At 48.3% G+C, this 12,828-nt stretch overlaps 1 protein-coding gene across 1 annotated transcript in view; it reads right to left on the bottom strand.

Moving 5' to 3' along the window:
* Positions 1-12,828, bottom strand: part of NOL4L (nucleolar protein 4 like) — an 89,928-nt gene that overhangs the window by 24,987 nt on the left and 52,113 nt on the right. Inside the window, exon 5 of the mRNA XM_065414528.1 lies at positions 217-358. Coding sequence (XP_065270600.1) covers positions 217-358 — 142 coding nt within the window. The remainder of the gene's footprint in view (positions 1-216; positions 359-12,828) is intronic.

Raw genomic sequence — 12,828 nt, 5'->3', positions numbered from 1 at the left:
ACAGAGTATCACCAGACAGGTACCAGCAGCACAGAGAGATATGGAAAGTACGCTCGTTCCAGGTGGTACCAACAGGAGGGGTCTGACTCCAGTGCAGTCCCTGTGCACGTGCTGCTATGAAATCCAGCCCCCAGGTGGGACACCTGATCGAAATGGAGCAGTTACAGATGTGCAAGTCCTCCCTTCCCCTGCCCCACGGGCATCAGGAGCACTCACCATCCTCCTGGCTGTGGAGATTCTGAGGGCTGCGCATGCTCTCGTCCTGACTGGGGCTCAAACTGGAGTTAAGATGCTGGTCAGCCGAGATCCATGTGGAGTCATTCATATCAAAATCCTCGCTGCTCACCGACGTCTCATCCTAAAAGCGAACAGGAAAGGGTTAAATCTGCGTTGGTTTTGAAGCTCCTGACCACATCCCTTTGGGGGTGCAGCAGCTCCTGCATCCCCAAAGAAACGTGTTCACCTCCTGGCATTCAGGGACTCTGAAAATAGCCCTTCCCAGCATGCTCTGGGCTAGGTAGCATTTCCCCTGCGGAGAGCACCGGTGCTCTGCTTCCTGTTTGAAGCCGTGCCTGAGGAATGGCACAGTCTGTAATTGAGGACAATTAGAAAGAGCTCGCATCCTGTAGGAGCGGATGGCTGAGCCCTGGAGTTTACCCTTTCATCTCCATCGACACTGCAGTGTGTCCATGGCAGATAAATGGCTGTGCCGGTGGCGCAGACAGGGTGTGACTTTGTTAAAATGGTTTTGAAAAGTACTAGACTGAACGTTGTGTTTAAAAACAAAAAACGCACACCCAAACAATATCACCACCATTTCTCTAACGGAGCAGGAAGGGTCAGGCCAGATCAGCCACTGGAGAAAATCTGCAGACCAGCTCTGACTTCCATGGAGATATGCCCACACACAGCAGCAGGGGATATGCCTATAGTGTGGACAGGGTCTAAGAACCTGCAGCCTACCGGCTTAACCCCTGGCTTTCAGCATGAAACTAGGATCTTCAAGGGCTTCACAGGCCCTTGGATCTGCCTGAAGATTCCTGGGACTTTTCAGCAGGGCCGGGGCCAGAGATACCAAAGAAGCCACAGTATCACCATGAAAGTGATGCAAACGGGACCTGGGGGGGAATAGCGAGCCCAGGCACAATCCAGAAACATCTGTAGAACCCCCATTTTCTGGGGTCCTCTACAGGAAGGGATGTCTAACAACAGAGAAAAACCCATGGAGTTGGGTAAGCCAAGATGTGACCTGGAGGCTCTTCCACTCTCCAGTACAATCATGTATGAACCACATGCATCACCACGATAGAGTGAAATGCACCCTTGCAATTTGCGCCAGGAGTGAGGCCTGCATTTTTTTTATTACAAATAATGCTCTACTCACTAGTCCTGCTGCTCTGAAAACTGCCAGCTCTGAGGAGGGAACGAGCCATTTCTGAAGTCATGGACATCCTCACTCAGCAATGCCACTGCCTTTCCTATGGCATAGATTAAATTCCTCTCTCCCACTCCCACAGCTGAAAGGACATTCTTTCTCTTCCTCCTTTCTAACCTTTACTGTGCTTCAAGAGACAGCCTTTGGATAGCTTCCAGAGCCAAAAAGGTCAGCCACTGGATTTCAAAATCATCATCCTTATAAAAGCAGCAGTGAGATTCTGAATGAAAGGAGCAGCTAAGGAACCTCAGAGCTGGGCCTTCCAAGCCGAGGCCACAGCCACACAGTTATGAAGGAAGCACCGATAATATGGGGATGTGTAACGCATTTGCTGTAATGGTTCCTCTATCTGCCTCTTCTCTTGTTCCCTCCCAAAATAAGACAGAGACCCCATCCAACACTGTGGGCTGGAGCCACATGCCCAGAGCCACTTTCTGCTTTAGCTACTATTGCCTTGTATTTAAAACAACCTTTCACGGCTTGTAGCCTTTCCATTTCCCTCCAGCGTTTGAGCACTGGACAAAATACCAATCCCCACTCCTCTTCCTTGCACCAACTGAATGCCCCTCCAACCAGCACCTGCACCTTGGAAAGCTGCTCTGCCTCCGGCAGACCTTTTTTTTTTTTTTTTTTAATTGTGAACAAACTTCTCTAAGAACAGGTTTGAACTTTCTTCCTTCCTTGTCCCTGAAGAGCCATCTGCTCACTCAGGGCAGGAATTGCTGCCTGCTCCCTCTCCCAACCCCCTCCTCACTGAGTTGTGCCTCAGAGGGAGTTTCCTGGAATTTACAGCTTCTGTACAGCCTCAGCTTGAACACTTGTAAAATCATACACAGGCAGACCTACACCGTATAACCACATGTGCACTCTCGCACTATAAGGACACAGGCACACTCATGCTCACATGCCAGTGCTACAGCACACAACTTTCAACCAAGCATGGGCATACACTAATAGAACCCAGGCAGAAGCATGCTCATGCTTACAAACCTATGGCAGCTTGGTTTCAACAGGACACACACAGGGTAAACAGAGCACTTTTTCTCGGCATTTTGGCTAAGAGCCATACAACTTTTCTCTCTCTGTCTTCATTTCCAATTCATGGTTATAACATCATTTTTGACAAATTCGGCTGGGGACTAATAATGCCTATTCAACAATGTATGTGTTCTATGACTTTAAATATTCTCTAAAAGTTTTAATCTGATACCCTTAGTTTCATGATAGGTAATGTATGTCGACACTGCAAAAAAACAAACCAGAACAACAACAACCCTCTGGCAGTGAGTGTCAGAGCTGGGGCTACAGACCCAGATAGGCAGGGCTCACACTGCAGTGTAGATGTTCCTGGTTGGGCTCTGAGACCCACTCCCCTCCCTGGGTTTCAGAGCCTGGCTCCAGTCAGAGCAGGAATGTCTACTGTGCTACCTTTAACACTGAGTAGCTGTAGACTCAGGCTCTGAGAACTGCTGCCATGGTGGTGGTGGTGGGTTTTTTGTTTTTTTTTCCAGTATAGACATACCAAAAATATCCTCCTCTTACACACAGACTGAACTGGAAGGGGATCTTCCACTGCTAATGTTTTATATATATAAATTGCAAGCATTTATAGGGTGCCCATCACCATGGTATTTGGGCATCCTTACAAAGCTTAACCTGGAACAATTACCTTAATTAGACAGACTAAATGCCAAGGTCTCCTGCTGCTCACAGCTTCCCATCCGGCCAGTCCACTCCACATCAAGAGAAGGCCTGGGCCCAGAGTGCATCTTGCAGGGCTGAATGAAAATGGCCAGGCCCATGCTTAAGAAAATGTCTTTAAGGTGCAAATTCTAGAGGAGACTACCCTGTCTCAGCACCCACAAGCTCACCCACGGGATACTGGGTTCTAGTACATATGTACAGATGTATGTTTATGCACACAGGAACATATAGCATCTTTCCTATCAGTGTATTGTGAAACACTGGATTACATATAAAATCCCCTCAGTACAATACATTGGCCTGTTATCCAAAGCATTAATTTACCCAAGAGATATCGAGCAAGAAACTGACCCAGCTGTAAATGACTGAAGTCCAATAAGACTCAGGGCATGATTAGCAGTCTCTAATATGACCTATCAGCAAAACGAGCATGCTATTGAGGTGGAACTTTGCAGAGGCAGGCATCCTCCTCCATTAATTCTATGCTTATCTCCGCACCTTTTTCAGCCTGGACCTGCTGCATAAGACTCCAACTGGGAGAACAAGAGCATTTACATGTAAAGACTCCCACAGGATTAACTTCCTGGCAGCAGTGCCCCGTTTCCGCAGCATGCAGATCTAGCAGTGTGACCTGCAGCACGGCGGTCCCCCATCAATACCACACCGAAAGCCAGCAATGGGAACTGCCTCTTGGTAGTGTCCAATCAATACATCACCCAAAGCGAACTTGTAACAGTGCCCCATCACAACCCCACACAATGGCCCGTGATACGTTCCTTACAGCAGCACACAAACAATGCTGCCCTCGGTGCTCTTCCAGTCTTTCTCTAAACTGCAACACAGCCCAGAGTCATGGATGTGAGATGTAGCATCTTCCTTTGCTGCCTTGCTAACACAAGTCCTGGCTTTAGCAATTGAAGATGCCCCTTAGCAGTATCCTGTCACTACTAGCTACTACTCCAACTGCCACCCGTGCAAACTTCCTCATCAGAGTATCCTGTCAAAGCAAATAAGGCCCAGAGCTCTGTGACTTCCTTGCAATGCCCTATTAATGCCAGCAATGACTCCTGGCAGTGCCCTCCTTATGGCAGCGAAGATTCCAGTGATTTGAGGCCCATCCAACAATACCCTACAGCTTTTTTCCCCAGCTATGACTCCAGTAATAGCACCAGCTACAATTCAGAGCAATACGGTAAATATACTCTGCCCTTCCACTCCCTTTCAGCCTGCGAGTCAGGCCGCTCATTCTTTTCCTCTCCGGATTCTCAGGAGAATTCTCTCTGCTAATTTCTTCTTTCCTGTAAACAAACTTCAAATGAAACTTTCATTATAAAAAGAACACAGTCCATTACCACAGCCTGGCTCCAGATTTGCCTTCTCTTCACCCGTACCATGCCAGTCATGACACAGATGAAAGCGACAGCAGCTGCCCTAATCAGCTAGCACAATCTCTTTTTCTTTCTCTCTCTCTCCCTCCTTCCTAACCTAACCTTCCTTCCTCCCTCCCACTCCCTTATCCCTCCCCTTTCCAGCTCTCAGGAGAGATCTTCTCACACTGCAGTAAAGTTCTATTGCTTCATTTCTAGTGTTCATGGGATTGAATGATTAGGGGTCATGAAATATTCGTGCAGCTTCTTTTCTGAAAGGCAAAGCAAGTGCCTGTCGGGTATATTCACAGGGCCACACCCAAATATGTGAACAAGGACTCCAGGCACAGCAAGGGACTTGGAAAAACATCACTACTACTCTCCTTATCTCCAGTCCAATATTCACAGCTGCTCTACAGACGGATTTGGTCTACACATGTATTCTAGTTAGCAAAAGAAAATGCATGTGCAATATTAATAATACTTTGCACATCTATAGTAGCTTTCATTCAAGAATCTTCAAGCACTTTATAAGCATTCGTCAATTTTAAGCCCCACCATTTCTCTTTGAATTAGAGCAATAGTATTCCTATTTCAGAACTGAAGAAACTGAGTCACCAACAGCTGCAGTGACTTGCTGAAGATCTCAGAGTGAGTTGGTGGCAGATCCAGGAACAGAATCTAGATCACAGAACTCCATCTTGTGCTTTAATCACCAGACAATGATTCCCTTTTTCATGAATAACCTTTTCTCTGAAGAACTTCTTAGAGAACAACCTTTCACACCACAGGCTGAAACTGAGCGGGGTAGGAAAGCTTTTCTTATAACCATGCCTTGTAAATATATGCAGGCGATATCAGTAACCTGCTTATTTTACAGGTAGGCTCAGTTTCTCTGGAACTGGTTTGCAAATGCCTCCAAAGCCAGTTACACCCTCTATATCACACTTTATTTTACAGGATCTGAGAACCGTTAATGCGGTGTTGCTTATTTTCTTTTTGAGGTTATCTGGTTTTATTTAGAAGTATATCCCTACTTTTTTGCCATGACACACTACCCTGGCCTGTTCTTTCTGTGGACTCCAGAAACCAAAATCTAGGGTGGTGATTGTTTACTTTAAGGGAAATATCAATTGCTCAACCTCGATCAAACAGGTGACCAGCACAGCCACCATATGCCAGTGTTAGTTTGACAGTAGAGTCAGCTACCTTTTTAGAATCAACTAAATGTGGCATGACTGCCTGCTTTTGTAGCTGCTTTACCTGTACACATCAGCAGCAGCAACTTGGGAGAATGCTACCAGAATATTGTCTTGAAGGACGGCACCTCCTGTGCCCACCTTGAAGGTAGTATCAGTCTTGGGGAATACTCTACCAAAGGGGTAGCCTTCTCTCCATGTCAGCAAGCATTAAACACAGCCTTCTGAGCATGCCAAGAAGGTATTGAACCACATCTGACCCTAACTTAACCACTTCAGTCCACAGAAAGGCTTAATAATGGAAGATAAAACTCCTCAGGTCAAAGGCACTGTATATTGTAGCAGCCAAATAATGCACCACAGAGCCCAAGAAAGCTAAAGTATTGTTGATTCAATTCAGTTTCAGAGTTAGGAATCTATGAGATCTGGTGCCTATTTCTGTACATTACAAACCAACACTATATTACGAATGCCCTTCCTAACAGGTTGACTAGAGTTCTTATTTACAGTAAATCCTGTTATTCTCTATCACACAAGATCATTCTCTTCTAGGGGGCAAAGGGAAGGAAGCTGCTTAGCCCTTGCTAGGACATGAAAAAATAAGAATTCATTCTTACTAGTTCCCCAAATCAGGTGAGACAAGACCTAGCTGAATATTTTACATGAAAAGGGAATATTCATGAGCTCTGTTGTCTTATGTTTTCCCTCCTTCCTAAGATCTTGCTTTTCTTCGGGGGAAAAAGACCCAAAAGAGAGTGTTACTAAAGAGCACATGCACATTCCAGATGTCATTACCCAAGGCAAGGAGGAGCAGGCATTCTTGCAACTGAATTTCTGCCCTCTGGGTTGGGTGAAATCTTCAGGTGCTCTTGCTGTTCATTTGGGAGGTGCTGAACAAGGAGTATAGGACAGAAGTTGTCAACCTGTCCTATACACCTTCCTTCCTTGCAGAGTTCACATTTCACACTGCAGTGTCAACCTCGGGATCCGCAGACTATGTCTAAGATTTCCAAAGAGGTCTGCATCTCCATTTGAAAATTTGTAGGGGTCCGCAAATGAAAAAAGGTCGAAAAACCGCTAGTATAGGATACTGAGGGGGAAAGTGTGAATTTTCCAAGTAACTACAGCTACTGCCAGGTACTATTAACATTATATATTTCTGAATACTCTGTTGAAGGTGCAAGTCTTCAATCCACCTTCATGGAAACAGACCTTGGTCAAAATCAAACTAGCATTTGATTTTATATGAAAGGACATGATTAAGTCTCCTAGCCCATCAATCCCTCAGAATGAAAGGGTACTTTAGTCTTCCATGGACACAGTAAAAAAATATCAAAAATGTGATAGTCTGAGTATATGGGTAGTAAAGAGATGTTGCCAGGTCCAATCTAGACCCACAATGAAAGTATTGTGAAAACATATTTTTGCACAAAATGTAATCAATAGGAACATTTTGGTCAATATATTTTCATGGCAGTGGCAAACAGGGCAAAAACAGATTCCAACAATCCTTCCCCTATCCCCAGTTTCCCACCAAAACAAGGGAATATTGGCCTAATGCCTGAGAGTGTAGAAGTGAAACTGGCTAGGAACTATGAACAAGTGAAATTTACTATCCTTTTTCCATTGTATAATATGAGCCAAATACAGGAAATAAGCAAACTGCCTAAAGAGTGAAAAGGTTGTTTATTTGTTTGTAACATTATTTCCAATGTAGTGTCTGCACACACAGGTAGGTCTCAGATCTATGCAGGGTGAAATGTGAACTCTGCAAGGAAGGAAGTTTCATTCTTTCCATTTATACTGATCCAAATATATGTAAATAAATAGATCAGTAAGGCAAATCCGTCTGAGCATGTGTGTAAATAGCTCCAGCCCTGGCAGGCAGGGGTTCAGCATGAAGCAGGGATTGACCCATAAGTAGGGCTTTACCTCTAGGGAGAAAGCTATTTTCAGCACAATCCCTCACCAGAAATGGGAGGAAAATCAGGCGCAGAGACAGCGACATGTTAGAGCCCAGAGCCCCTTCTAGGTGCAGTAGCGTGATATTATTCTTGTGCCCTCTGCACCAGGGAAAGGGAAAATCGATGTTTCAGAGAGGGAGAAAGGTTCCCTGTGAATTAATGGGTCTGTAGCTTCCCCCATTGATCTGCCTCCTCCCACTTTCTTTCTGTGCTTTTGTGCTCTTCCGGGGAAGGGGGAGGCTGCTCTCCCGATAAGGGAAGGACGCTCTAACCTTAACCTTTCTCCAGGAATAATGCTAATTAGAGACGCTAATGAGAACTTCCCGGGAAAACGGAGCAGGGAGGGAGGAGCAGCCCCCGCCAGCCGGGTTCGGTTTGAAACCGGGGCAGATGGAATCAGAACGCAGAGGGGGAGTTTAAAAAACGGCAAAATCTCTTTCCCCCCCTCCCCCGGCACAAACGGGACCACGCTATCTGCCCGCCCCTAGGCCGAGCGGTGCACCCCCCCGGAACCCCGAAACCGGCACAGGACACTCGCCATGCGCCCCGCAACCACAACCGTACCCCGCAATACCCCCCCCGCGCCAGTCCATGACCCCCGCAGTGCATTACTGTGCACAGTGCAGGGTGCACCCCCTCCCAGAGCGCTCACCCCCCTTCCCTGCAACCCCCTCACCACACGGCACCCGCCATGAAACCCTTCCTCCCAAACACCCAACCCTTCCTGCCAAGCCCATGCAACCACCTCACCCTCAGCCCCGTCCAACCCCCAACGACCTGTGACCGTGCACCCAAACAACCCCAGGGACCTGAGCACAGGTACCCACCATACCCCATCCCATCCAACCCCCGGTGCACACATCCCCAGCAACCTTCCCCCATCATCCAATCCCGGGTCCTGTGCAAACAACCCCCCAACAGCTTGTGCACACCCCCAACAAACTCGCTGCAACTCACGCCAATGAGCTGTGCACCCCCCAACCCAAACACCATCCACCCCACTGACCTGTGTGCACCTCCAACCCCACAGTGTAGTGCGCAACCTTCAAATAACACCACCCAAACCCCCTAGTGATCTGTGTGCACCCCCAAACCCCTCCAACTCCCAGTGACCCGTGTGCACCCCCAACAAAATCCTTCCAACTCCCAGTGACCCCTGTGTGCCCCTAGCAAACCCCTCAACTCCCAGTGACCCCTGTGCGCCCCCTCCACACCCCCTCCAACTCAGTGACCCCTGTGCGCCCCCAGCAAACCCAACTCCCAGTGACCCCTGTGCGCCCCCTCCACACCCCCTCCAACTCAGTGACCCCTGTGCGCCCCCAGCAAACCCAACTCCCAGTGACCCCTGTGCGCCCCCTCCACGCCCCCAACAACCACCAGCGCCCGCTGAGCGCCCAACCCCAACACACTCCCTTTCCCCCGAGGGCCAGGGGCCCCCGGAACGACGCCTGCCCCCCCAGCCGGCGGGGCACCCCCCTCTCTGGGCCCGGGCAGGGGGCAGTTGTGTACCCCGCCCCACGCCAAACGGGGGGTTACAATCTAAACCCCCCCCCCGGCCCCCTCTCCCCGCGGGCCGCCCGCTCCGGGGAGCCGGGCCCGGCGCCTACCTGCTGCGGGGCCGGGGCCGCGCCTGGGGCCTGCCGGCCTGCGCCAGCCCGGCGGCTCGGTGCGGGGACGGGAGGGGACGCTGGCTTGGCCGCGCTCCGGAGCGGCTGACAACCAGCTGCTGCCCGCGGAGAGGGGCTGGCGCTGCGGAGCGCGTCACTCCCGGCCCGGGGGGAGCGGGGGCGCGGGCGGGGGGGGGAGTGACACACACGGCGGGGGGGGCACTGGGGTGAAGAGGGACGCGCTGCAGGGACAGACAGACGGACCCGGGCGGGCTGGACGGGGGGAGCCCCGCTGCGCATGGGGGGCACACACCGTGCGTGGGGGGCAGGCAGTGACACGGGGGGTGGGACAGACACACACATCGTGGGGGGCGGGACACTGGGGGGGGGGACGGGGAGAGACAGGCGCTGTAGGGAGAGCGGGTGTGGGGAGGAGCAGAAAGAACCCATCCATTTTCTAACGAGAGAGACAGTCCGCCTGGGCAGGGTGCATTGTGAGAGCCCAGGACTGTAATCCGAGAGGACGAGGCGGTGTCCAGAGAGAAATCCTGTAGTTTTTTTTTTTTTTTTTTTTTGGGGGGGGGGGGGGAACACACCTCCTGAACAGGCAGCATAATACACACACAGCGGGGGCGTGAGCCTGTGCAGAGAGCGATACAATAACCGGGGAGAGGCTCTGTGCCGAAAGAGATACAGTAATACTGGGGGAAAGGCACGGCTGCCCAGACTTGGACAATAACACTGGGAAAGGGCCAGAGGGAGGGGACTGGCCAGTGAGAAACAGTAACATTGAAATATCTACTACCTGTTAACATATGGTTATTCAGGAGAAAAGACAGGGGTACAGTCAGGAAGAGTGTGTTACACAGAGACTGTAACCATGGAAAAATATAAAGCAGCAATGAGATACATTCCAACAGCCATCCTGGGGGGTGGGGGGCGTACTCAGGGCAGCCTCATTCTATAGACTATTACATGGTATAGTCTTGTGAACCAACCCAGTCTCTTCCTTACCCAACCTTTCCCACTGCAATCTCCATCTCTTCTGGTTGTCCTGAGAACCACCAGAAAGGGCTCCCCAAGTTACTGGGGTCCATGGATCCAGTCCGATAAACACTGATGAAAGTAACATATTACATCGGGGGGGGGGTTTGAAAACTTGTAGGTGAAGTAAGAAATCTAGGGTCACTGCCTATGTTCTGCAAGCGAAATGATCCTGGTGACAAAATCAGACAGGAGCAATGGAGCACCAGGGCAAGCTACCATTTCAATGGAGGAACCTGGAGTAGGCAGTCACAGCCCTATACGTGGGGGCAGGACCAGGGAATCCATCCAAGGGATGCAATGATCCAGTGCTGGATCCATGCTGCCTCTACCTATTAGGCCCCTGCTGGAATTTAAAGCTGCCCTCCCTTTGCGGAGGGCAATGGGAATACTACCACTTGTTTTTCCCCTACCAAGTCCCTTCTTGGAGATTGCTGCCCCCACAAGCGCATCAATATTTGTGGGGGGAGGCGGGGGTATGGATGTGGATGTAACAACCCCTTAGTTTGCAAGGAACAGAATGATTCACATCACTTTTTAAATGTACAATCTCAATTGTAGCAGTTCCTCAGGGAAGGGACCTTGATGCAGAAACAGCCTGCCACTTACAGGTCTCAATTGTACTTCACAGGCCTTGCACTGGGTGTATGTAGCCACAGTGCCCCACCACAGCTCTGGGAGAGGTTGTGTCTCTGGGAGAGCACAGCTGCCCCACCATGCCTTAGGATGCTGAAGTGTGTCCTTCTCCCCACCTACAGTCTCCCTTTACTCCTTCACATAACACAAGAACCAGGCATCACCCAATTAAATTAACAGGCAGCAGATTTAAAACAAAAGGAAGTACTCTTCACACAGCGCACAGTCAACCTCTAGAACTCGTTGCCAGGGGATATTGTGAAACCCAAAAATATAACTGGGTTCAAAAATTAATTAGATAAGTTCCATGACTATTAGGCACGATGGTCAGGGACGCAACCCCATGTTCTGGGTGTCCCTAAACCTCCAACTGCCAGAAGCTGGGACTGGACGATGGGATGGCACTCAATAATTGCTTGTTCTGTTCATTCCCTCTGAAGCACCTGGCATTGGCCACTATCAGAAGACAGGATACTGGGCTAAATGGACCATTGGTTTGACCCAGTATGGCCGTTCTTATGTTCGTTGCCCACCAGGCAGGATTCTAACTGGCCCAGGCCAGTGACCCGTTACTTATTTTGAGACTGGCAGCCTTGTGCTCCAGAATCTCAGCTTTCCTTTTTTATTTTTTGAAGTCTTCAGCTGTTAGGGTTGAGAAAAAATCCTTAAAAACTTGACCCAAGTGTGATGATGTCTGGCTGAGTCTGCGAACAGCCCATAGCACACTGAGAGGTATGAATGGCTACATTATTCTCAGTGGAGTGTTAACAGTGTTACATGTCCAGGTATGATGATTTATATTTCAACATTAACTATTTCACTGCTGAGCAAAGCATGTCAGAAAGGAGAGAGACAAGCTTATTATGAAGAGCTGCACAATTTACTGATGACTCTTTTTGGTGATGCAAGTGGATGTTGCTTGGGAGGCACCACAACCTTTTCCCCCTCCAATCTGACTTGTAGAGCCAAAACGCCAAAATAAAATCAACCTTCTGTTGATGGCATCTGACTCAGATGATGAAAATGAACATGCGTCAGTCCGCACTGCTTTGGATTGATATTAAGCAGGACCCATCATCTGCATGGACGCATGTCCCCTGGAATGGTGGTTGAAGCATGAAGGGACATATGAATCTTTAATGCATCTGGCACGTAAATATCTTTTGACGCTGTCTACAACAGTGCCATGCGAACGCCTGTTCTCATTTTCAGGTGACATTGTAAACATGAAGCGGGCAGCATTATCTCCTGCAAATGTAACCAAACTTGTTTGAGTGATTGGCTAAACAAGAAGTAGGACTGAGTGGACTTGTAGGCTCTGAAGTTTTACATTGTTTTATTTTTGAGTGCAGTTATTTTTTTTGTACATAATTCTAAATTTGTAAGTTCAACTTTCATGATAAACATATTGCACTACAGTACTTGTATTAAGTGAATTGAAAAATACTATTTTTTTTTGTTTTGTACAGTGCAAATATTTGTAATCAAAAATAATATAAAGGGAGCACTGTACACTTTGAATTCTGTGTTGTAATTGAAATCAATATATTTGAAAATGTAGAAAATATCCAAAAATATTTCAATAAATGGTATTCTATTATTAACAGTGTGATTAATCATGATTAATTTTTTAAATAATGCGATTGTGATTAATTTTTTTAATCGCTTGACAGCCCTAGTTCAAATGCATCTCACATGGCCCTCAAACAAATATTTGAGATTGTCTCTGGTCATATGAGAACTCCTCTTTCATACCAAACCTTAATCTGGGGCCTAAACTAGCTGAAAATGGGTAAAATTTTCAAAATACCTATGCGATTTAGGAGTTCAAGTCCCCATGAGATTTAGGCTCCTAAGTCACTTAGGCATTTA

Source organism: Emys orbicularis, chromosome 12 (genome assembly GCF_028017835.1).
Source record: "Emys orbicularis isolate rEmyOrb1 chromosome 12, rEmyOrb1.hap1, whole genome shotgun sequence".
Lineage (NCBI taxonomy): Eukaryota > Metazoa > Chordata > Testudines > Emydidae > Emys > Emys orbicularis.
Note: the sequence above shows the minus strand (reverse complement) of the source record. Positions and strands in the feature narration are given on the sequence as shown.